The sequence below is a fragment of the Bos mutus genome, chromosome 2 (assembly GCF_027580195.1).
Source record: "Bos mutus isolate GX-2022 chromosome 2, NWIPB_WYAK_1.1, whole genome shotgun sequence".
In the NCBI taxonomy this organism is placed as follows: domain Eukaryota; kingdom Metazoa; phylum Chordata; class Mammalia; order Artiodactyla; family Bovidae; genus Bos; species Bos mutus.
Window position 1 is genome coordinate 16,345,860 of NC_091618.1, and position 26,413 is coordinate 16,372,272.

Sequence of the window (26,413 nt, forward strand, 5' to 3'; positions counted from 1 at the left end):
TGCAGCATTTGAGCAGAGGGCAGGTGATCACAGGCCTCAGTTCTGTACTGTGTTATTGCTTGGTCCCTGAGATCCCTCCCAACTCTGATTCTTTGAGAAAAAATAAATAAGGTTATTAAGGGCCCATATTTAAATTCTCTCTCTCAGGAATACACACTTTACACTCTACCCAGCTTGCCCAAGGAACTACTTTTGTCACACAGATGCGCATACATGCACACAAAGCAATAAGCACTGGGAGCAAGTGGAATTTTCTCAGCGTTCCCCACCATTGAAACAAGGACTGGAGCATCTTTGTCAACACCCCAGCTTGATGGGTACAGGGTAAGTCACCCTTAATCCAAACTGAAAAAAGTACAGGGGTGGCTCCAAGTTTCAAGGCCTACAAGTGGACTATGAATGCCAGAGATTAGCAAAGCCTAAGATTCGACAGCACAGCCCAGCTGGGACAGGAAACCAGGCTATCCGTCAGCCCCAAACAAAACTGTTCATTAAAATTGCCTGCTCCTCGCTAATTGGAGAAGGCAATGGCACCCCAATCCAGTACTCTTGCCTGGAAAATCCCATGGATGGAGGAGGCTGGTAGGCTGCAATCCATGGGGTCGCTAAGAGTCGGATACGACTGAGAGACTTCACTTTCACTTTTCACTTTCATGTATTAGAGAAGGAAATGGCAACCCACTCCAGTGTTCTTGCCTGGAGAATCCCAGGGACGGGGGAGCCTGGTGGGCTGCCGTCTATGGGGTCGCACAGAGTCGGACGTGACTGAAGCGACTTAGCAGCAGCAGCAGCAGCAGCTCCTCGCTAATACTAACTGCGGAAGAAAAAGGAAAGAGGTCCTGCTCTGCTCTGCTCTGCTGCCAGTCACCATAACTGTGTGCTTTCCCTACTTGCAAATATGACCTGTTACTCTCCCAATTTACCAAACTCAGGAAAGTCTAAACAGGAACCAATTGGCATTCTGTGGACACCGATAATAATACCACTCAACTTTAAAAGGTTCCAAAAACTACATCTATAATTTCTGACCACTGGAAGGCAACTAGCTTATTCCCAGCTCATAAATGGAAAGAAAATCAACTGTGGGAAGATAAAGGTGTTCTGCTGAGCATGCCAATGAGAACTCTGACATCCTAATACCCTGGCCTACTTTCTCAGATTATCAAGAATCTCCTGAGGTCCTGAATCAGAAGTGGATGAGACCATCAAATCTAGCCCCTACTTTTCAGATAGACAATTTCAAAACCAGCCATAAAAGACTATTTTCTCTAGGACAGACACTCCAAAATTTCTCCCACTGGCCCAAATCAGTAACATCTTTCTGACTTTAATTTTCATCCATCTCCTCTTACCCAAACTTCCATAAAAAACAACTACTTGTTTATATTCATTCAGGCTTTTCACAAACCTGGCCATCTCTTCTTTTGAAAGATGATGACCTATCAAACCACAAAAAGACATGGTGGAAATTTAAATGCAATATTACTAAGTGAAAGAAGCCAATCTGAAAAGGCTACATATGTATGTTTCCAACTACATGACATTCTGAGAAAAGTAAAAACATCAGTGGTTGTCAGGGATTACAGGGGAGGAAGAGAATCTTGTGGGCAGTGAAACGCTCTCCCTGATACTGTAATGATGGATACATGTCATCAAACACTTCTCTAAATCCACGGCTTTCCAGGTGGTGCCATGGTAAAGAATCCACCTGCCAATGGAGGGGACACAAGAGACATGGGTTCAATCCCTAGGTCAGGAAGATCCCCTGGAGGAGGGCATGACAACCCACTCCAGAGAAGCCTGATGGGCTATAGTCCATGGGGTCTCAAAGAGTCAGACACGCCTGAGCACACACACACACACACACACACACACACACACACACAGAACCCATGGACTGCACAACACCAAGTGTGAACCCTAACAGAAACTCTGGTCTCTGGGTGATGATCATGCATCAGTGACATTCCACACTGGTGGGGGACATTGGTAACGGGGCAGGCCATGCATGCATGAGAGCAAGGGATATGTTAGAACTCTCTGCACCTCCCTCTCAATTTTGCTGTAAATCTAAAACTGATCTAAAACAATTAAGTCTTTAAAAAAAAAAAAAAAGAACTTAAATTTTCTTAAATTTTCCTCACAGGATTCCTTTTCTATCTCTGGTAATTAAATTTTTACTGAAAGTCTATGGTGTGTCAGGGTACATAAGAAGCTCTAAGAAAACAACAGTGGGCAGAACAGACCTTACCCTCACAGAGCTTACAGTCCAGCAAGCCAGTCTGATGTTAAATAAAAATTTACAATTAAAAAAAAAGTGGGTCTTTCTGTTTTCAACTGTTGCAGGGACAGGAACTGATGCCACACCCATACATCTGCACGGGATGATCCAGCGGAACTGCTCGAGCTTCTTAATCAAGAGGAATGAGCACATGTACAACCCAAGTCCAGTAACCTGAAGACCCAACTCCTTTTGCTACAACGGGCTAACAGCAGGGCTATAAGCATGAAGCCAGCAGCCAATGGCAAAGGCATGTGTCCTACTGTCATGAACTGAAGAACTGGCCAGCAAAAGTCAGTCACCCTACTTATGTGGACCACCATCGACAAGAAAGCCCGGGCAACTCTAAGTAGCATCATGCACCTGATCCTCAAGAACAAGGACCACCCAGACCTGCACATGGCAGCCTTCAGCAGAGCAGGAGTGACACTGGGCAACCAGGAAAGAGCTCTGACAGTGTAGAGGAAGCCAGCCTCCCACTCCAAGAGCTCCGGGTGTAATAAAGTATGTAATACAATAAAGTATGTAATAAAGATGTCACCAGACTTTTAAATCAATCAACATAAAAGCATTAATCAATAAATATGAAAATATCCTAGGTGGAAAACAGAGGTGGAAAAGTATGGGATCCTTTACAGCTCTGTTCCACCTGGTTATTCACATTTTTAAGATACAACAACCAAAGGTGATACCCAAGGGTTTAATAACCACTACCAAACAAACAAGCAAACAAAGCAAAAAGGACTACTTCCCAGCTTTTCATGTCATATTGTTTTTACACATCTTTAGCACTCAACTGCCTTTTTCACGGAAATAAAATATTCTTTATCCATGCCCATCTCATGCTCAATAACAAATACCTCCTGCTACGTATGTGCCTGACCAATCTTCAATGTCCATATTTACACCGGAGGCTTTTTGTCCCTAAGAATGACTGGAACTACCAGTAACATCATTCATGCTGATACTATACTTTTCTAATTTATCAGGTTCAACTGGATTTTTCCCCTATCTTTCAAATTACTACCACTTCCCTGGTGACTCAGACAGTAAAGAATCTGTCTGCAGTGCAGGAGACCTGGGTTCGATCCCTGGGTCAGGAAGACAGGAAGATCCCTTGGCAAAGGGAATGGCAACCCACTCTAGTATTCTTGCCTGGAGAATTCCATGGACAGAGGAGCCTAGCAGGCTACAGTCCACAGGGTCACAAAAAGTCAGATACGACTGAGCAACTAACACTACTACTAATCTCAATTTACTCCAAATTCAGATGAAAATACTGACCAGAAGGAGCCCAGAATTTCATCCCCACTCACTTCCCCTGCCTTACCAATTTCCATCGCTTGCTCAAAAATAGCACCTCATAGGTCCACAATGCTTCAGCACCAATAATCCCTGGAAGCCTGGAGAATCTCAGGAAGGTTTAAAACAAAGAAGATATTGTCTGAAAACTGCCCTTACCTCCTGCACGTTGGCCAGCTCCAGCAGTTCTCCGAAGACATATACTCCAGGAGCCTCCAAAACTTGGCTTATGAGAGCAGTGAGAGCTGAACCACTGGTACCTTTGGCTAGTAAGATAAACTGTTCCAGGAGGTTACTTGAGGGCTTCTGTTCACCTGCCATTCTCTGGCCTTGAGATCTGTCCAAAAGAAAAGCGTTTCAGTCATTTTTCCTCCTCCTTTGCAAAATCTATGCTTATTTCATGCTGGATCAGACATCAGAATAGTTTTGCAGTATTCAAAAAGAAAAAACAGGTCCTGAGTCCAGATCTCACTTTGTGACATGGTAGGGTCTAACCTGGAGTTACAGGGATTTGGTCCTTATTCTGAGGTTTGAAACATTTAATAAAAGCCACTTTATTCCATCTGACCCTTCCCAAAAGGCAGCACCTTCGAAGCCCTTAAACCTAACCAGGACCTGAAGAAACACACAGGAGTATCTCAGTAGCTGTCTTATATTCACCTCATTTTTAGACTCTGGTTAAGAAGCAGAGAATCTTGTCAAAACACAGAGGCATCAGTTGTAAGCAAAAGCAATCAGTTATAGCTTCCATTGTGTCATTAGAATCCCACCTACAACCAGATACAGATAAGGAAAAATAAAAGGCAGACAAAAAAGACGATGCATTTAATCAACAAAATCACTGACTGAATAGAAAAGGGGAGAGGAGGATCATCTTGAAAGATAAAGAGCAACATATTCAAACTAAGAAAATACACGCACACATGCTCTTTAAGTCCATGTGGAAAATCCCTTTATTTGGCCTCCTACCGGTATGTGACATTTCACAAAATACGACTTCAGAATTTGTAGAAAACCTCCAGAAAACAATAAAAAGATTTGAGGAAACAATGAAGATACAGTATAGCCATCCTGAAGACATTAGGACAGAAGGGTTCCTCGATTGTAAAATCTACTGACTACAAGCTGAGTGTATGTGAACATACACACATTGTATATCTACTCTACAGGAATCCTACATAAGAAAAGATCACTTCTCTAAGAATGATATATCCTGGGCAGTGTAACAAAATGAAGGAGTAGAAGAGGGAAGAAGAGAACAAACCGAAAAAGGATAGCTTGGTGCAAGAGAAACTAAGTTTTCCTTTGCAGGCAGGCACCAAGAGCTGCAGTCCTTTCACAGTATTACAGGAACAAGTATGTCGTTTCACCAGGGTTACTTAAGAAGGTCTTGTTGGAAACAGAAAACAATGAAGTGCTAAATAAAAGGAATAAAGGTTGCTAAGGGAAGGGGAAACTGGAGGGAGAAGAGGAGAGGGTATGAGGGAGATGTCGAGGGAAGGTGATGTGTTCGGAGAGGAAAAAAACAAAAACCTCCCTTCCAAGTGGAGATGTGTGAGGACACTAAATGATAGGGCATGGAGAAGGGGTAAAAACATGGACACAACTTCGGTCCCTCAAAAAAAATCTCGGCCTAAAAAGCAAACCCCGTGGGGGCAAAGAGATAATAAGGAGGTGCTGATAACCGCTTTCCTCTGGAGTGGGAGGGCCCAAGGAGGCGGCTAGGAACTCAGGGGAGAATTCCCGTCCTGCGGGGGGCGCTATTTTCATGGACCGCAGAGGGGCAAAGTCGGAGCCTTTGCGGGTGGGGAAGCGAGAGCAAGCACGGTGCGGACGCTAAGGGTCGCGGGCTGGGGTGGGCTTTAGGGCGGGCGGCGTGTACCGCGCAGGGCCGCGGGTGCAGGGTGAGGAGCGGAGGGGCGCGCTCCGGGGCGGGGGCGGGGCGGTGTAGCCGCGGGCTTTTCCCACGGCTGGCGCTAGGCCTGACCGCCCAGCCGCGACTGGCGCGCCGGGCCCCACCCTCTCGCCGGCCCCTACCTGTCCTCGGCCGCCTCTCTGTCCTCTCGGTCGCTGGCTTGGCCTCCCGGCGCCTGCCTGTAGGTTGTCAAGCGTCCATGATCGGCCCGGCGTCCGACGCTTTTCTGCCTCCGCCGACCCGTTGCCCTTGCGGCTCCCCCGGAAGCCTCCCGCCGCTACACTCGAGTTCCGCCCACACTCGGTTCCTCTGTCGCGTTCGCAGCCTCGGAGCTCCAGTGAGGCCTCCACCAGAGAAAGGGGGTCCGAGCCGGCTGGGGTGGGGGTCCTGAGGAGAGGAATGCAGCCTAGACAGGACTGGGGGCCCAAACCATTGCCATCAGCAGCTTTGAGCCCTAAATCCATTCTCCCTGCAGAACTGTGGCTACCCATGGGGTACAGAGCATCTTTGCGCCGAATGCTGTACACCGTCTGGTTGAATTCTTAAAACAACTCCAGGCCTGTAACATTATTCCCATTTTTTCAGATCCAAAGGCCAGTGTGTCGAAGTCTGCTTTGAAACCCAGGCTCTCTGAAGCCAAAGACCATGTTCTTCACCTCTATTCAGGAAATGTTTAAAAATAAGTAAAAGATGGGTTGAACCAACCATGATTCTGTGACCAAAATGATATTTGTGGTGTTGCATCTGGTATTTACCAACGCCCCTGGAAGATAGCTAGGAATGCCACGCAACTGAACACCTAAGCTGGCTCCTTTAACGTGTACACCAGACTAAGATCTTGAAAATGAGAAGGGGAAAACAAAACAAAACCCTATTTACATTTCGTGAATTCAAGTGCAGAAATCAGACAGCGGCAAAGGTGTGGAGCACCAACACATTCATTTTGAAAATTTCTTTAGTGCCTATTATGTTCTAGAAGGTTCTATGAAGATAAAGTTCTTGCCCTCAAAAAGCTTCAATTTGTTAAGTGCTATGAGAGAGAGAGATGACACCACTTTGGAAGCACAGAAGAGAATGCACTGGGGAAGAGAAAGTGGGCATCTTATGGGCAAGAGCTGAAAAGAAAAAAGGTCTGCACTATGTAGCGTATACTGATGCAAAAAAGAAACCCAGAGTGACTGGAGCCCAGGGTGAGAGATGGGGGCTGCAGAGCCAGCATCAGGTCATCTTGTGTTCTTGGAAACCACATGCAAGGCACTATACCCATAAAAACCTAAATACAGCAAAGTTCCTACCTGGGAGAGTTCATGGTTCTGGGGGAGACAGGCCTGTCTGGCCAGGACAGATGGTGCCACAGGTATCCCAGAAGTACAGCCAAGGCTCTCCTGACTGTGCCCTGGGGAGAGGTGATTCAAGGCAGCCTTCTAGAGGAAATGAGGCTTGAGTTGAGCCTGAAAGAATGAGCAAGCAAATCAGAAAGAGGACAAGCCATGTAAAAGAGTTTTTCTTTTATCTTAGAGGCACTGGGGAGCTACTAAAGGTTTTTAAGCTGTGGAGAGGTCTGAATAATTGCCATTTTGGACACTAGCTGCTATAGGAATGGACTGGATATGGAGAAAACTAGAGGCTGGGAAACCCTTGAGGTGACTGATGGATTCCGGTTAAGAGATTGTGAGATCTTGAACAAAGGTGGCAGCAGTTGGGCTTGAAATAGAAAGGTCCTTGTTGGAGATGTTTAGACCATAGACTCTATCCTGGCAACCAGTTGAATGCAGGGATAGAGACGGAAGATATCACCCAGGATTCTGGCTGGGGAGGCCAGAGCTGTCTGGAGGTGGTGGTAAGTGAACAGGGCTGAGGAGGAAAAGGGACAAATTTGGTGTTGGAAAGAGGACTAATAAGTCTTGTTTAAGTTCATAAATATTCTGGCTGTGCCTCTGCTTCCTCCAGAATAATGTTCATATTTGAAGGCTCAGGATGCCTCCCCCACCCCACCCAGCTTTGTCTCACTGCCCTCCCCTCATCAGAGCTCAAACTCCATGCCGTCCCAACACAACAGGACTCAGATCTTGCCTCTGACACCAGGGCCTAGGCTCAGACTTGCTCTCTCTTCCTTTGTGCAGTGCTCTTCCCTCATATTTGTCTGCTAAAATTCCACCAACTATGTAGGCAAAGAGTTAAACAATTAAAAAAAGTACTAATCATGAAAAGGGAACACTGAACTATGACCCTTCATTAAAATTAAGAATTGCCCTTTCTCAAAAGACACCAGTACAAGACTAAAGGGACAGGACACAGACTTGGAAAAGATATTTGTAAAGCGTGTATCAGACAAGGAACTCTGTATCTAGACCATATAAAGAACTACAAATCAACAAGAAGATAATCAGCCCAATTAAAAAAGTGGACAAAAGACTTGAACAAACACTTCACAAAAGAGGATAGCAAACAGTCAACAAGCATATGACAAGGATTCAACACCAAAGACAATGTAAACAAAAACATAATGGGATACCACTTTTAGTCAAAATGGCTAGGATTTTTAAAAACTGACACCACTCTCTATTGCCAAGGATAAGAGTCAGCCAGAACTCTCTTATGTTGCTGTTTAAGGTGAAAATTGGTACAAATATTTTGGAAAACTGGCAATATCTACTATTGCTGATCACACACCCTCCAGACAAGCCAGAAACTTCTCTCCTAGAAATAAGTGCACGAGTCCACAAAAAGAACCGTTTAAGAATGTTCACTGCAGCTCTGTTAATAAAAGCCAAAAATTGGTAAATGAAAACCTAAATGTCCATGAACAGTAGAGAAGATAAACAGTGCTACATACCTACAATGGAATACTACTTAGCAATTAAAAAGTAAAAATAAAAAACTTAGCTACTGCCACATACAGCATAGATGAATCTCACAAAAATACTGAACAAGAAAAGCCAGACTTATACTGTACATAGTGTATGATTACATAGGAATTCAAGGGACTTCCCTGGTAGTCCAGTGGTTAAGAATCCACCCTCCAATGCAGAAGACATAAGTTCAGTCCTTGGTCTGGGAACTAAGATCCCACAAGCCGTGGAGAAATAGGGCCCGTGCACCACAACTACTGAGCCTGCCAGCCCTAGAGCCCATGCTCTGCAACAAGAGAAACCACCACGATAAGAAGCCAGGGCTCTGCAACCAGCCAGTAGCCCCCACTCGCCTAAACTAGAGAAAGCCAGCGTGCAGCAACACAGAACCAGATCAGCCAAAAATAAAGAAATAATACATAAATAAATTAAATTCAAGGACAGGCAAAACTGTTCTATGGTAATAGAAGTCAGAAGAGTGATTATCAGGACGGAAGGATGACTGGGAAGGGGCAAAGGGGTGCTACAAACATTCTCTATCTGGATTTAGGGGTTCATGACACAAGTGTATACGTAGGCAAAAATTGTGCCCTTGCTGTATGTGTTATATTTCATTAACAAAAACAATTTACAGATAAAGATTTTAACGTAGACCCCTGCCACCTCCTCCATCAAGTTTTGCCAACTGAATGTATCTTTCCATGGGGGCCTCTGTAGCATTCTAATGTCCTTTCTTTTGTACCATGCCTACCATTTCATCTTGAATTCCAGTGGAATCTCTTTATTTCCCTAACTACATGGTTATCTTCCTGGTGGTAGTGACCATGTCTTTCACCTTCTACCAACAAAGTCTGGCAAGTAACAGAAACTGAAAAAGGTGTTTGTTGAATTACATGGAAGGAAAAATCAGGTGGGTGCCCAGAGGGGCAAAAGAAGTAAAGGAAGAGGAAGGAAGGCCTAGAAAAAGAGTATAAGATCGCTAAAGAAACTTTAGCTTAAACTACAGTATTTATCTAGTTTCTGAAATCATATTAAAGCTTTACTGTCTGAGCTACCAGGGAAGCCCTTGAACACAGAACAAATCAAAACACCAAGTCTTACCTAGACTGAGGATAAACAAACACTGCACTCCTTCACTTGTAGGAAAGTCACCAAATAAATGTTCACCTAATATCCACTGAAGAAAAACGCACAACCTAAAACTTGCAAGTTATGTTTTATACAGGGACCTTACTGAGGACTATAGCCCAGGAGACAGCCTCATATAGCCCTGAGGAACTGCTCCAAATATGTAAGGGAGGAGCCAGGATATATAGCAGTTTTTGCTGAAAGAGAGCTTGTAGTTGAACATCAAAAGATTACTGCCAATTAACAAGAAACAGAGAACTCAAATGGATGATTTCTGTGGTTTTCTATGCTTGGGAAGATGCAACTGTCTGGGCTCATTGACATCATTCCTTAGATATGTATCTTAATTATCTAGGGCAAGTTCCTATTTTTCTCCATCCTGAATCCTCCTCTGGGCCCATCTTCAGCGGTGGCTTCAGTGGCTGACGGCTTGACAGTGGGCAACGTTTGTTGTTGTTTACTGAAATGTCAGGCAACATTTTTTTGTCCACAGTATCCTCTGGGTGTTTCAACCTTGATAGGAAAACTTCACCAAGGAGAGGAACATCGCATAGCCATGTTGCTAAAAATAATCACTACCCTAGTGTACTGCAAAAAGCCCAGACTGCAGGAGTCTTAGAGCTGAATTCTAACTCTGCCCCAACTTTCTGTGACCCCGACAATCTCTCTGCCTCTCTGGGCCTCAGTTTCTTCATACGTAAAATAATAGAGGTTGGATTAGCAAATCCTCTGAATTCTGACTGTATTGATAGTCTGAGTACACAACCTTTACATCTCTTGGTCCACCGCAGGAGCACACCAGAAATCCCTGCGAAATACCTAACCGGCTCCCCAGGCCAACAAACAAGCACGACTTGAAGGAGTCATTCTATTACATTCTCTTTCATGATTTAATCAGTGTTTGTGTTTGTTGTTTCAGCCTTACCATGATGTGCAGGAGATTTCTGGGTTCCATGTAAATAGAAGTTACCTGTCTGTGGGCTGTCATCTTTTGAGGCTGAAGAGGATCTTCCCGCCTGGTTTCAACCCCTGGGATTCAGAAACCACCAAGCCTACAAGCAGATTTATGGATTTGCGCACACTTTGCGGCACACTGGAATCGAAGTTAGAGGAACTGAGTGCGGAGAATGCTGGGATTTGTAGTCCCTGGGCTTTCTGTTGCGTGCTGGGATCTGTGGTCTCCCCTGGCGCCCCCTGGAATGCTGGGAAGTGTAGTCTCTACCACATCGCACAGGGCAACCTGCTGTCATCTCAAAGCCCTGCTGTACCCAGCCGCAGGAGAGCCTCTGCAAATCTGAAGCAAACTCTCCTCTGGGACAAACTCTAGGCAACCACGCCGAATGAAAATTTTGTCCTACGGGACTTCCCCGTGAGGGCCCTTCCCATTGACGCTCTTCGTCCCCCTGCGAAGCCGCTGGGTGTTTCTATTGGTCGATAAAGATGCCAATCGCCGAGGAGGGCTTTCTATTGGCTTCAGGGCGGGCGCTCAGAGGCTAGAGGGAAGGAGAAGGGATAAGGAGCGGGAGCTGAGGGGAGGGAGAGGCTGGTTTGGGTCTGGCCGCTGCCGCTGTTCGCCCGAGGTCTTCAGGCCGGGCTGCGGCTCCGTCCTCAGTTCCTGGGCACCGTCTGCGAGGCTCCTCCAGGCCAGCGTGAGAGAGCCACAGGCGGCGGCCGCCGCATCATGTCAGCCAAGGACGAGCGTGCCAGGGAGATCCTGAGGGGCTTCAAACTGTATCCGCCCGGGAGCGGGGCGGGGCCGGGAGGGCTCGGGAGGCGGCCGCTCGCTGAGGAGAAGGACCGGGGGCGGGGGCCGCGCCAGGTGGGCATCCGGGGAGAGGGTGGCGGGAAAGGAGGACAGGAACGGCGTCCGGGGGCCCCCGGCTGGACCCGGCGCGGGAGGCGGGGAAAGGGGCGTCCGGAGGAAAGGAGGGGACGTTGATGGGAGCCCTGTGGGTAGAGGCAGAGGAGCCGCCGAATGGGACTGGGAGAGACTCCAGGCGTCGGAAACCGGAGTCTGGGAGGCGCGCTTGGGTCCGAGAAGGGAGGCAGGGAAGGGGCTGCGGCCCGTAGGGGAGGGCCGAGGGACCTCGGTGGGCTGGCCTCGAAGCCCAGCAGCCTCTGGCGGGAAGCCCACCGGGCAGCAGGGGGAAAGTGACTTGGAGCGAGTGACCTTGTGTGGGACAAATACAGATGCTGGTGTTGAACTCTCTCAATGCGAGTGGGGTTCTCGCATCCCACTCCGCACCCCCCAACCCCACCCCACCCTCTACTCCCCTTCTTGTTTCCACAACTTCTCTTCCTCACTTGTGGCTCCTTCCAGGGCTGGAGCGGAGGAAGGTTAGGAGTGAGAAATCCGAGATGGACCTCACCTTAACTCTTGGCTCTTGGAGGCGTTGGACGGTCGCTGCTTCTCCCTCAGCTCCTCAGTTGTCTTTCCAGCGAAATGAGGACCCTAGATGTGTGCGTGAGATGCCTTGAGGCGTTTTGGTTTTGCACTGGGACTCCTGGCGAAGGTGTGTCTGCTCGCACGAGTTTGTGTGATTAAGGCGTAGACACGCTGGAACTGTCCAGCAATTATTTGATTACGTTGGGGACACGGTAGGGTTTAGTAGGGTGTAGAAATCATTGTCTCGGGCCTGTTGTGATGCTGCGGATACTACCTTCTCCCCTTACCCTAGTGAAACTGTGTTTGAATGCAGTGTTCATCTGTGACCATTTGATGCACATGGAAAAAGTGCAATCTTGTCCGTTCCAATCTCACATTTTCCTGCTGACCTTAATCTCTTCTTACATCCTATGTTTACAATATGGAACATTCTTCAGTTCGTCTCTTAATGAACTTTAAGAACAGTTCGTCTCTTAAGTCATTCCTGTAGGGCTCCTCCCCTGGAGATTTACTCAAGCAGTGTTCTCTGAGCTGACTGTGTATTTCCACAGTGTCCATTTCACCCCTGCAAATTTTCATTGCCTTGTCATAATCAGAAACCAAGTTGGTAGTTTTAGAACCCAACAGCAAAAAAGTTTAACAGGAAGTTTTGAAGGTGCAAATTAAGTTTTTCAAAGGGGAACTGACCTGCTATGCTTTTTTTTAAGGGAAGGCAGTATCACCTAAGCTTACTGCCATTTATGATAAACTTTCAGTACTTTTATGCAGTGAAGTTTCCTAACAGCCTCTTTTATATATTAATAGCTTCATGTACCTTCCCCTGTTTCTCTTGCTAATAGTGCCTATAGATAGGAATGGCTGAAGTGTTACAAAAGCTGACACGGATTTTATTTTTCCCTTAAGTAATTTATATTGTTACTTTACATTTATGCTGTAAACGGTAAACTGAAGACTATGAAGAATTGAGAGATTTCAGAAGCCATGTTTTTATCTGATTGGAGTTAACATGTTGCTGAAAATAAGAAAGGGTCTTTTTAATGGCTTTGAACAAACCAAAAAGGGAAAGTTTGAGCTTCTCACCTTCAGCCTTGGTTCTTGAATGTTGTTCAAGAGAAACTTTGGCTCTTGAGAAAGAGGCAAAGGACAAATATGGAAAAGAATATAAAGTAGAACGAAACAGGCTTTCAGGGAAAATTTGACCAGGGCTGATTAAATCACGTGGGGAGCAGCCACTGAGAAAAGTTAGCATGGAGACAGCAGAATATCATCTTCTGGTAGCTTTTATTCATATCCGAGAATTAAGAGAGAAAAGGAAAGAGTTCTAGGATTTCTTACTACCTTCAGGGAAAAATAAAATTAATGTTTTAATAAGAAACTACCTGTTATCCACCTTTTATTGGATAAATTGTTCTGAGTATCTTTTTTTTGTAAGAAGAGTCATTTCTACAAAAAGAAATCACCATTTTATTCTCCTGCCAACAATATTGATAGTACTCATTTTCCACATTGACTGTGTTGGTCAAGATTTCTTTTTGTCAGTTTGAACAGTAGATGACATCTTGTGTTAACTTGTGTTTCCCTGATACTGCTATCTCTGGAGAGGTAACAGCATAGTGGTTAAGAGATATACTGGCTTGAGAGCTTTACTGTCTGCAATGGAATTCCAGCTCAGGTTGTGTGTCCCTGAGGAGCTTCTTTTAACTGCTGCTACAATTTCCTCAGCAGTTAAAAAAGGATAAAAATAGTATCTTATCTCCTAGAGTTATTGTGAGCATTAAATGAGTTGATATCTAAAGCATTTAGCCAAGCACTTGATGCCTATAAGCACATTGTATTAGCTATTATCGTTGTCATTGTTATTATTATTATAAGTCACAAAATCTTCTGTTTGGCCATTTCTTTTTCTTCTATGGATTGTTTGTTGATTTTGTTTTTGCCCATTTTACTATGGAATTGCGTATTTTTCTTATTGCTTTGTAGGTGTTCTTTATTGTAATATCAATCCTTTGTGTACATTACATACTGCCAATGTTTTCTCTCGACATTTTACTTTTTTTTTTGTTGAACAGAAGTTCAATACTATAACTTTAAATTCATCAATATTTTTCATGTGACTTTTGAATTTTGTGTCTTGTTTAAGAAGACCTTCCTTATCTTACTGTTAATAAATATCCTCCTATGTTTTTTCTCTTTTCAATGTTTAGCTCTTTAATCCACCTGAAATGTATTTATACATATGGTATGGGGTGGAAATCTAACTTCCTCTGCTATTTGGATAGACCGTTGTCCACTACCATTTACTAAGTAGTTAGGCAATCCTTTCCCCACTGTTTTGAAAGCTATCTTTGTCGTGTACTGCTGCTGCTGTTGTGTTCTAAGTCTCCATAAGACCTGGGTGTATTTTTTGAATATTTCTGTTTCACTGATCCATTTACCTCTTCCGATTCCTTTCCTGTATGCATTGGTTTAATATAGTTTTATAGCGTGACTTAGTATAGTTTACAGTAGGATTGGTATGTCACAGAGTTATGTGTTTGTTTTAAGTCATATAAGTTCCTTATAAATATTCATGTACTGTTTATACAAACAGAACTTTGCCCATGTGCTCATAATAGGTATTCAATAAGCATGAATAACATACTTCATAAATCAGGCATAGTCTTTGTGTCTGAGAGAATCCAACATGAACTTTATATTTGTCATAAGTTTTTTCAAAAATGAAATATTAAAAAAATTTTTTTGGCTGCTCAGGCTTGCGGAATCTCAGTTCCTGAGCCAGGGATCGAACCCATATACCCTGCAGTAGAAGCTCAGAGCCCTTAACCAGTGGACCACCAGGGAATTCCCAAGATTTCTTTTTCACATCACTTCCACACCACCTGCTTTTAGCTCATACACGTTAGAAACTAAAGTTGTGAATAAAATATGACTTGGGGAACAAATGTGATTCTCCTGCAAGGTTTTGATTGTGAGTATTTAAGTAGCTAATATGGAGATTTTGTTTGTGAATTCTGCATTCCGTATTTTATTCATTCAATAAATGTCTGTTGGGCAATTTCTGAACAGGGCACTGTGCACTTAAAGGACATAAAAATGTATGAGTCACAAACCCTTCAGAAGTCTAACCATTTTTGTGTCTGTTTAGAAGGGATATCTTATAAAGCAATGCATTTTTTAAAATAGTATTTAATTTTTCTTTTACAGACTCCAGCTACCTAGATATGACCTTTGTTAATATTTTAATATAGTCTTCTAGTATAGCTAATGTTTATTGTATTTCCTCTTATTAAATGGAATCATAAGTATTATTTTGAAACTTTTTAAACTGAATGAATTTATCGTGTTCATAATTTTTGAAGATAGGTATTAATACTTTGAATTGCAGCCAGTGACATAGATTTGTCACAGAAAGCCTTATACTAGTTTTGTAGTGTAGGCTGTAATGCACTGTTCTGCCTATCAGATTATTTTTTCCTCAACATAAATCTATAATTTTATTAAGTTAATATCAAGAAACTGACACACTGCCAGAAGAAAGAATTATGCTTTTATGATCTCATTATTTTTAATCCGTCTGGAATTTGTTTTGGTATAAGGTATGAAGCAGTGATTTAATTTTATAAAGATTGCTGCTGCTGCTGCTGCTGCTAAGTCACTTCAGTCGTGTCCGACTCTGTGCGACCCCATAGACGGCAGCCCACCAGGCTCCCCCGTCCGTGGGATTCTCCAGGCAAGAACACTGGAGTGGGTTGCCATTGCCTTCTCCAATGCATGAAAGTGAAAAGTGAAAGTGAAGTCTCTCAGTTGTGTCCGACTCCTAGCGACCCCATGGACTGTAGCCCACCAGGCTCCTCCATCCATGGGATTTTCCAGGCAAGAGTACTGGAATGGGGTGCCATTGCCTTCTCCGTATAAAGATTGCTAATTGTCTTTATTTCTTCATTTCCTTATACTCCAAATATTAATATAATATCCAGAATATAAGTGACTGCCTACAAATCAATAAGATAAATACTTAATTCAAAATGGGCAAAGAATATGAAAAACAGTTCACAGAAGAAAAATGCAAATGACTAATGAATAGATTCAGAGATACACAACCTTCTTAAAACAACAAGGGACTTGCCTGGGGTTCCAGTGGCTGAGACTTCTGTTCCCAGTATAGGGAGTATTCCTCGATCTCTGGTTGAGGAACTAAGATCCCACATGCCTCGTGGTGTGACCAAAAAAAAAAAATTTTCCTAATTAGTTGACAAAAACTTAAAAGATTGATAATAGTCAGTGTTGGCAACTATTGGGGGAAAAGGGGTGCTTTGTTTGCTCTGTGTGCGTGTGTGTCTGTGTAAGACCTTATGGAAAGTGATTGGTATCTATCAAAAGTGTATATGTAGCTGCAGCAAAGCACAGAGCAGTCTTTGGAGCATGGACTATAGATTCAGATTTTATTGCCTCTACTAGTGTGACCATGGGCAGAGCCCTCAACTCTGAACCTCAGTATCCATTTCATTTCTTTAGAGGGTTGTTAAGAGGATTAGATGAGACTTCATATAAAGTGATTAGTACAGTGCCTGGCTCATAGTAAGTAATAAATGTTAAGTGATATATTATTTGCTTTATTAATACTTATTATTATTAACAGTAATAGTAATGTTAATATTACTGTAAGTGAAAAAAGTGAAAGTGTTAGTCGCTCAATCATGTTCAGCTCTTTGTGACCCCAGGAACTGTAGCTCCTCCGTCCGTGGAATTTTCCAGGCAAGAATACTGCAGTGGATAGGCATTCCCTTCTCCAGGGGATCTTTCCAACCCAGGAATCAAACCCAGGTCTCCTCCATTGCAGGCGTATTCTTTGCCATCTGAGCCACCAGGGAAAGCCACTTATTTTTCTGAGGTATAACCAATGACTTCATGCTATCATTCTTTCTCACTGAACAGCTATAATATTTGTTTTGCTTCTTTGAAGAAATGGTTCAGTTAAGTAGCATCAATGTATACCTAGTATTTATCTTGTTTTCTAGCAACTAATCACATTCCAATTTATGGCAGTAAGCAGAAAAAGAACTAGTTTGACTCAGAGGTTTCTGAAAGCAACTTTCACTTATGTTGTTGCATTTCCTCTCTATAGTTTGCTCCTGGATCCCCCACCTTCTCTTTCTCAGAGCACTTTGATCTTTGACTTTACTTCCAGTCAAAAATAATTGGTTTTGCATCATCTATTCACTTAGATTTCCTTGTTAAGAGTAGTAGACTGTTGAACTTTTCTTGAATGTCAGTATTGCCTAAGAGATACCTTGACCAAGTGTTAAAAGTGAGTCCGGAGTTTATAATTCCTAAAATATACCAAGGGAACATTTCAGGCAAAGATGGGCTCCATAAAGGACAGAAATGGTATGGACCTAACAGAAGCAGAAGATATTAAGAAGAGGTGGCAAGAATACACAGAAGAACTGTACAAAAAAAGATCTTCATGACCCAGATAATCACGATGGTGTGATCACTCATCTAGAGCCAGACATCCTGGAATGTGAAGTCAAGTGGGCCTTAGAAAGCATCACTACAAACAAAGCTAGTGGAGGTGATGGAATTCCAGTGGAGCTATTTCAAATCCTGAAAGATGATGCTGTGAAAGTGCTGCATTCAATATGCCAACAAATTTGGAAAATTCAGCCGTGGCCACAGGACTGGAAAAGGTCAGTTTTCATTCCAGTCCAAAGAAAGGCAATGCCAAAGAATGCTCAAAGTACCGTACAATTGCAGTCATCTCACATGCTAGTAAAGTAATGCTCAAAATTCTCCAAGCCAGGCTTCAGCAATACATGAACCGTGAACTTCCTGATGTTCAAGCTGGTTTTAGAAAAGGCAGAGGAACCAGAGATCAAATTGCCAACATCCGCTGGATCATGGAAAAAGCAAGAGAGTTCCAGAAAAACATCTATTTCTGCTTTATTGACTATGCCAAAGCCTTTGACTGTGTGGATCACAATAAACTGTGGAAAATTGTGAAAGAGATGGGAATACCAGAGCACCTGACCTGCCTCTTGAGAAACCTGTATGCAGGCCAGGAAGCAATAGTTAAAACTGGACATGGAACAACAGACTGGTTCCAAATAGGAAAAGGAGTACATCAAGGCTGTATATTGTCACCCTGCTTATTTAACTTATACGCAGAGTACATCATGAGAAATGCTGGGCTGGAAGAAACAGAAGCTGGAATCAAGATTACCAGGAAAAATATCAATAACCTCAGATATGCAGATGACACCACCCTTATGGCAGAAAGTGAAGAGGAACTCAAAAGCCTCTTGATGAAAGTGAAAGTGGAGAGTGAAAAAGTTGGCTTAAAGCTCAACATTCAGAAAACGAAGATCATGGCATCTGGTCCCATCACTTCATGGGAAATAGATGGGAAACAGTGGAAACAGTGGCAGACTTTATTTTGGGGGGCTCCAAAATCACTACAGGTGGTGACTGCAGCCATGAGATTAAAAGACGCTTACTCCTTGGAAGGAAAGTTATGACCAACCTAGATAGCATATTGAAAAGCAGAGACATTACTTTGCCAACAAAGGACAATCTAGTCAAGGCTATGGTTTTTCCTGTGGTCATGTATGGATGTGAGAGTTGGACTGTGAAGAAGGCTGAGCCCCGAAGAATTGATGCTTTGGAACTGTGGTGTTGGAGAAGAATCTTGAGAGTCCCTTGGACTGCAAGGAGATCCAACCAGTCCATTCTGAAGGAGATCAGCCCTGGGATTTCTTTAGAAGGAATGATGCTAAAGCTGAAACTCCAGTACTTTGGCCACCTTGTGCAAAGAGTTGACTCATTGGAAAAGTCTCTGATGCTGGGAGGGATTGGGGGCAGGAGGAGAGGGGGACGACAGGGGATGAGATGGCTGGATGGCATCACTGACTCGATGGACGTGAGTCCGAGTGAACTCTGGGAGTTGGTGATGGACAGGGAAGCCTGGCGTGCTGCGATTCATGGGGTCGCAAAGAGTCGGACACGACTGAGCGACTGAACTGAACTGGAAATATAGTTTTAATCTTATAAACCCCAAATTTGGGGAAAGTAAAACACACCACCCATACAGCCTGTGAACACACAGACTTTTTAAAAATATTGATTGATTTTATGTATCTGGCTGCTCAAAGTCTCAGTTGCAGCTTGCAGAATCTTTTTTATTTGGCATGTGGAATCTAGTTCCCTGACCAGGGATCGAACCTGGGCCCTGTCTTAGGAGCACAGAGTCTTAGCCACTGGACCACCAGGGAAGTCCCCAAACAGATTGTTTTGATCATAGATCATAGACTTCATGGAGATTGTGATTGGTAGTTTGTTCTCCAGAACCTTCCTGCGTGGGCTTGGAGAAGTTATTGCTATCCTGAATTGATTAAATGATGATAACATCCTATTGTTTTTGTTATTTAGGATTTTTAAACAGGAATTGCTGCTTTTGCATTTGGGGGAGGAATTTAGAACTTAAATTCTTCAGACCTTCTAAATTTCTTTCCAGGATTATATTTATAGTGAAATATAGTATTGACTCAGAGAAGGCAATGGCACCCCACTCCAGTACTCTTGCCTGGAAAATCCCATGGATGGAGGAGCCTGGAAGGCTGCAGTCCATGGGGTCGCTGAGGGTCGGACACGACTGAGCAACTTCACTTTCACTTTTCACTTTCATGCATTGGAGAAGGAAATGGCAACCCACTCCAGTGTTCTTGCCTGGAGAATCCCAGAGAAGGGGGAGCCTGGTGGGCTGCCTTCTATGGGGTCACACAGAGTCGGACACGACTGAAGTGACTTAGCAGCAGCAGCATAGTATTGACTTCTGGAAAAATGGAACAGAATATGGTAAAACTGCCATGGAAAATTCCAGTTGTATCATCATTGTATTTGATAGAAGACTAGCAGTGGTGCTGAGGTTTGCCAGCTCTAGGTTCTTATTAGGCTTGACCTCACTTTTGCCTCACAGGCATCACTTGTCAGGACTCTGCGTCCCCAAATCACCATGTTAGAGGAGGACTTGACTTCTAAAAGTATGGACCTGTCCCTATTCCTGAGCTTTGGCATCAGAGGGAGATGCTATAAAAGGCAAGGCCATCTTGTCTAATAAAATCTGACTGTTCCAACCATTGCTTGAATGCATAAAACTCAAATTATCAAGATTTTAGGAGCAACATTCTTCTTTTGCTTTTCACCTGCTGATAATTTTGAAGTTGAGAGGAAAAGCAAATATATTTTCTTAAGTCAAATATCCATAAAGATCTCAATGGATTGGACTAAAGAAGCACACTGTTTATAGAGGAATTTGCTTAGACTGCAGTGAGGATGTGGGGACACAGCGAAGTGGAGCTGGTCCAGAGGAGAGACGCTTGAAAAATGTCAGCACAATAATTGGAGAACTGAGGAAGATTAATCTGAAGATTAATTGGGCAAAGGATATGAGTGTTGTAAAGTTTTAAAAAACTGTTCTAAAGAGTTAAAATTGAATGTATTCTTTGTGGCTCTCAGAGGACACAAGGTTAGCAGTTATAAGGGACAGAGGTTAGCCCAGTTGTTTTTTGTCTTGGAGGATTTTGCGGGGTGGGCCTCTGTGCAGCAGGCAGGATCTAGTTCCTTGACCAGGAATCAAACCCGTACCCCCTGCAGTAGAAGCAGAGTCTTAACCACAGGACCACCAGGGAAGTCCCAGCCCAGTTTTAATAATTAGAGTTACCTGAAGAGAAAAATTTTTTCCAGAAAATATTTTAAGCAGCAGATGGATGCCTATCCATCAACAGTATTGCAGAAGGGAATTATATATGCATCAGACAAGATATTAGAGTAGATGGTTTCTAAAAGGTCTCAAATCCTTTCAACACTGCAGTTCTTTGATTTGGTGACAAACTTTCTTAGTTAACAAGGACTCTTCAGCAGCTTATTTCTATTGAGATATGTACTATACCTAAAATAGGCAAAACACTTTTTTGTCATTTGACATAATGAAAGCATGATGTCGTTTCCTTTTTGTTTTTCAGACAACTCTTTAGGAACTCAGTATTGTTAATGTGTTTTGTTTAGTGTATTGTGGATCCACTGATTCAAAGTTATGGAGAGCAATTTTTGCCTCTGAATTTGGACTAAACATAAGTAGCTCTAATATAAAAAACACTTTATATATAGCCACAAGAAGAAAGAGGATAGTCTAATAATATCTCACATTCTTGTAGTCTTTTTCAGTTTTTCAAAGCCCTTTGATGTATTATTACATTATTATTATATACAACTCTATGCAATATTAACCTCACTTTATTGACAAGAAAAGTAAGGATTGACAAGGTTGTCACTAAGATAAAGGCAGAATCTTAACTTAAACCTTGGCTTGTCTTTCTACAAACTACTATTTTCTATAGCATATCATGATGCCTCTCTGGAGAATTTATTTTTGTTGCTATATTATCGGATGGCATCACTGACTTGATGGACGTGAGTCTGAGTGAACTCCGGGAGTTGGTGAGGGACAGGAAGGCCTGGCGCGCTGTGATTCATGGGGTCGCAAAGAGTCGGAAACGACTGAGCGACTGATCTGATCTGATCTGATCGGTTTTCAGTTTGAAATTTTTCCTCAAAAAAAAAAAGAAAAGAAAATTTTCCCCAGTGGTCAAGTCACAGATTTATTTTTCAGTTGGAAATTATTCTCTTCTGTTGTGATCCTACCCCCTATATTCTTTGTTTTTCCTCAATTCTCAGATACAGAGGGCTAAGGGAGAATTTCCTAACAATTAGAGTTAGCTGGGGGGGAAAAAAGATGTTTTTCAGAAAAAGACATTTCCCCCACAGACTGGGGGCCTTGAACAACAGAAGTTTATTTCTCACAGTTCTAGAGGCTTGGAAGTCCAAGATCAAGATAGTGACTGATTTGGTCCCTAGCTTCCAGCTGGCCACCTTCTCCCTGAGTCCTCACGTGGTGGAGAGAGAGGAGATGGGCAAATCGTAGGAGAGTCATGACTCTACCATGTGTGGCACCACTGCCTGGCCGACAGTTCTACTTGGAAAGGATGATTCGTAGACAGGTCACTGCCAAATAAACTTTTTTAAGTGACTAAATCTGAGAATCTAGCCTGATCACTTAACTTCACAGAATAGAAATTAAGAGATTTAAATTAAATGTCTTTTGCTTTTGAGCCACTTTCTGTGAGAAGGATAAAGGCAGAGGAACTCTGGCCTTAGGGCTCCTGCTTACTGGTGGTTCATTCAGACATTTGTTGGCAGGGTCTGTAAGTGCCAGGTAATTTACTAAACCCAAGAGATGTAGAATAATAAGCCAGTTTGTGTATCCAAAGAGCTTTTATGAGGGAGGGAGAGACCGAGACGGAGATGATAACAAGCAGAATACAAAGCAATAAGTGCCTAATAGTTTGAAGTACTGAGGAACCTCAGAATACTGTGGAACCTGAGGCTGGAGGCGTTCTAGAAGACTTCAGAATTGTCATTTGAATCAGGTCTTGGATGATGAGTAGGTGTTGAGCAGTTTAATTTTAAAGATACAAGACAGTAACATAGAGGAGGAAAGTGATGGCATGGAAAATGAGGAAAGAGAGGATTTCAGAGGGGAGTTGGGGTCAAAAATGAGAAAGAGGGCTTCCCTGGTGGCACAGTGATCCCCGGTCTGAGAAGATTCCACATGCCACGGACCAACTGAGCCAGTGCAACACAACTACTGAGTCCATGCTCTAGAGCCCAGGAGCCGCAAGTACTGAAGCCCGTGAGCTCTAGAGCCCACATGCCACAGCTACTGAGCCCAGGTGCTGCAACTACTGAGCCCTCCTGCCTAGAGCCCAAACCCCCACAGTGCCCTGAACAGATTAAACAGGGTGGCATAACTACTTCTTTAAACCTCATTCTCTTATGGAACCTGCAAAATTTGCAAGCTGCAGTAAAATCCTTTATTAAAATGCTGAATTAAAAAAGAGAAGCCACCACAATAAGCTTACACACTGCTACGAAAAGTAGCTCCTGCTCACTGCAACTTCAGAAAGCCCACTCACAACAACAAAGACCTTGCACAGCCATAAATAAATAAATTAAAAAAGAATGAGAAAGGATGAGGATCAAAAACAAGTCCTTGAGATTGCTGGAAATTTCATTCACTCATTGCATATTTGAGACTCTACTGAAAGTTCCATGATCCTTTCTTGGTGATCTTTTTGAGAATAGTAGCTATTTGGGGAAACAAATTAACTACCAAGATTTAAAAAGTGGATAATAGGGGAGGAAATAAATTCAGCAAGAATAGATTACTTTTCCAAGAAATCTGGTGACTTGAGAAAGCAGAGATTAGGGAAGTAGCTTGAGTAGGCAGAGAGATTTTATTAAAGAGTGGAAGTCACTTATTAAAACTTATCCAACTTTATGCAAGTTGCTTAACACTTATGAGACAAGGATAATGCTTGTTCCATCTGCCTCATAGAGATACGAAATTTGAGTGGAATAATATTTGTCACCTCACTTTAAAAACGGTAGCTCTATAGATGCATTGTGCTTACTATTACACTGTTAAATTATTTATCTTTGCTTTAAATTTCAGGATTGCTTTCTATTTTTCAAATTTTAGGTTCCATGTTTCAGGGTGTTGATAAAACCAGAGCCTTAGTGATCCTTTTTTTTTAACTCCAGATTAGACATCTGAAGCCTTTTTCACAATTCTGGAGGATAATTATGGCTGCTGGAGTGATGAAATAAGCCCCCTCCTTGGCACGTATGTCCCATTTGAAAGCCAAAATCATCTTTGGTTTTCCTTTTTTTTTTTTTTTTTTTAAGGGTTATAACTTGAGGAAGTTGATTTTTCAATATGGTAGCATTTTTAAAGCTAGGTAAAATTTGGGATCTCTAAATGTGGATTTCAATAGGATTTAAGGTAATATTCCTGTTCCTCTGAATAATGTATAAGAAACAGCTGCTGATCCTTTTGGGAAAGTACCCTGTGTTGTCTCTTCCTCCATCAGGAGGTTTTGGGAAGCAGGTAAAAATGCGAAGTGAGTCTCTGTGAATCTCTTTGGTTGTGTCTCTTCTAGCTTGTTTCTGAGCAGTTTCAGACACATAACCACACATATATCAGTAGAAGAATACACCTACTAGAAAAAGAAAGGTTTGTTTCATTGTTGTCTTTGCTAGTGAGAAGGCTGTGTTATGTTTCAAATACTGATCTTTTTCTCATTATAAATTACTTGCCTCCACTCTTTTCCCAGGCCAGTTTGAATTTTGATTACGCACTTTCCAAGCATAGTACCTCTGCCAGGCCAGAGTATTATTTCACTGGGATATCACCACTGATCACAGTGTGCATATTATGTTTCAAGGATACTGATAGCAAGTTTCTCAGGGATCCACTTATATTTTCTCACCTTGTCCCCATGCATAAGAGAAATACCACATGGAAAAATCACTGGGAACTTATTGGGCAAAGAAAAATGTTGTTGTTCAGTCGCCAAGTCATGTCCAACTCTTTGCAACTCCATGGACTGCAGGAAACCAGGCTTCCCTGTCCCTCACCATCTCTTGGAGTTTAAATGTCCATCAATTAGAACTGGTTCTTTAAACATACTAAAAAATAGGACACTCTCTATAACCAATGCTAGGGCAGAAGGAGCCTAGAAGTAGGGTTTTGGTATTTAAAATTAATGAAAGGCAGGGGGAGTTCTCTGGCTAAGACTCCATGCTCCCAAAGCAGGGGGCCCGGTTTCCATTCCTGGTAAGGGAATTAGATCCCATATGCTACAACTAAAAGAGCCTACATGCCACAACTAAGACCCAGTGCAGCCAAATAAATAATTTTTTAAAGGATTGCTGAATGAATACCTTATTTAAAAAAAAAAAAAAAGAATGATAATGGGAATAAGAGAAGGAAGTGAATTCATAAAGTGAACTAGGAAGAGAGGGTTCTAGAGGGGAGAGATCATAAAGGCAGAGTGTTAAAGTACAGAGAATGAGAACAAAAAGAAAAAGCTACAACCAAAAATGAGGAAAGCAGAGCAAAGAAAGGCACTCCTATGATGAAAATGCTCAGAATACCACTAAATAGAAACTCCCTTTGTTTACTGCTGGTCATTGCAGCTGCTTCCACCCCAGAGGAATGAGAAGGGGGAGGTTTTTCCTCATGCCTGTGACCTTGGTGTTGAAGCTTTGCCTCCTATTGCTCAGGTCAGCCATAGTAGACGTTAGCATATGTCATTTGTGCTTAGTCAGCCGTTTTGCCTGACAATTCAACTTACCTTGAAATTCCTCCAGACTATGGGTAATGAGCCGCATTCCCATGTATAATTTACTCTGCCAAGTGATGAATTCAACTTAATACAGAATGGGCTTTTCATTCTAATGTGTTTTCATGTACAGTTTGGCTTAGTGAAGAAACTGTTCTCCCTAAGGAGAATGGGGTTTTGGGGTCTGTCTGTTGCCTTTTGTTTTTTGCTGAGCTCCGTCTCTAAGCTGGCCTTTCCATAGCCTATTGAACCCTGAATGAGCAGCTCTACTTGTTTGGCTTCTAGGCACTTTTCAGCGAGCCTTGCTTTCTGATTGCTCAGCCTGAACAAGAATCTAATCAACCCCTCTAACTTGCTCTCTGATGTTCAGTGTGGTTCAACACGTATTTGAAAGGCAATTATGTGCTGAGCACAGAGAAGAGAAGGGTAAATAATACAGTGCCAATGGAATTTGACTCACAGACTTATATTCATGGTACATTCTGATAAGTAATGTGATCCAAGTTTAAACAAGTGTCCAAGTGCGCTGAAGAGGGATAAAAGCTTTCCCTCAGGGTGTGTCAGGGACCACGGTCAGAGAGGTTGACAGCAACACTTGAGTCCTTAAGAAGAGTACTGGATGGGGGGATACATACTCTAGGCGGAGTGGAGCAGTAGTCTGCTAAACACTCAAGCAGAAGAAAATAATGTCTTTGGGAAGTATAGCAATTAGGGGTAGCTGGAGGGTAGGCTGTGCCTAGGAACTAAGGTAGGAGGTTACTGGAGAGTGGAAAGGATGGCTGAGACTAGACTCAGTGTCTCCCTCCCTCCAGTAAGCCTTGACTGACCCTCTTAGCTTCACTCCAGGCTTTCAGCAGTTCATCATACCTATTACCCTCCTGGCTGCCTGTTGGTTTCCTGTTCTGTGTTAAATTGTCCTTTCTACTTGACCTGCCTTCTTATCTCACCCTTCTCCATTGTTCTTTTAGCCTATTATTAACTTATAACCTTTAAAAAGAGGGTCAGTATTCCCCAAACCTATTTACAAAGGTTGAACTTTATATCAAGTTCCTTAGAAATGTGTGTGTCTGAGGATGGAAAGATTTTTTTTTTTAACGCTCACATGGGATTAATTATGCCCATGTCAAGCAAGAGCCAAGGTCTTATCTTTCTATCCTCTCGAATAGGGGTCCCCAACCTCTGGATCTAATGCCCGATGATCTGGGGTGGAGATGATGTAATAATAATAGAAATCAAATGCACAGTAAATGTAATGCGCTGAAATCATCCTGAAATCATCCCTTACCCCAATCCAGGGAAAAATTATCT

At 42.9% G+C, this 26,413-nt stretch overlaps 2 protein-coding genes across 4 annotated transcripts in view; one reads left to right on the top strand and one right to left on the bottom strand.

Annotated features, from left to right (window-relative positions):
* COPS7B (COP9 signalosome subunit 7B) overlaps nucleotides 1-10,587 on the bottom strand; it is a 28,356-nt gene extending 17,769 nt beyond the window's left edge. The window contains exons 1-4 of the mRNA XM_005906405.3: nucleotides 10,449-10,587; nucleotides 6,794-6,949; nucleotides 5,621-5,885; nucleotides 3,743-3,920 (exon numbers count right to left, since the gene is read on the bottom strand). Of these exons, the coding sequence (XP_005906467.2) occupies nucleotides 3,743-3,904 (162 nt within the window). The 5' untranslated portion in view covers nucleotides 3,905-3,920; nucleotides 5,621-5,885; nucleotides 6,794-6,949; nucleotides 10,449-10,587. The remainder of the gene's footprint in view (nucleotides 1-3,742; nucleotides 3,921-5,620; nucleotides 5,886-6,793; nucleotides 6,950-10,448) is intronic.
* Nucleotides 10,588-10,972: 385 nt separating this feature from the next.
* The window catches only part of PDE6D (phosphodiesterase 6D), a 64,421-nt gene continuing 48,980 nt past the window's right edge, over nucleotides 10,973-26,413 (top strand). For all 3 annotated transcript variants that reach the window (XM_070385182.1, XM_070385199.1, XM_005906408.3), the window contains exon 1: nucleotides 10,973-11,209. In XM_070385182.1, the coding sequence (XP_070241283.1) occupies nucleotides 11,160-11,209 (50 nt within the window). In that variant the 5' untranslated portion in view covers nucleotides 10,973-11,159. The remainder of the gene's footprint in view (nucleotides 11,210-26,413) is intronic.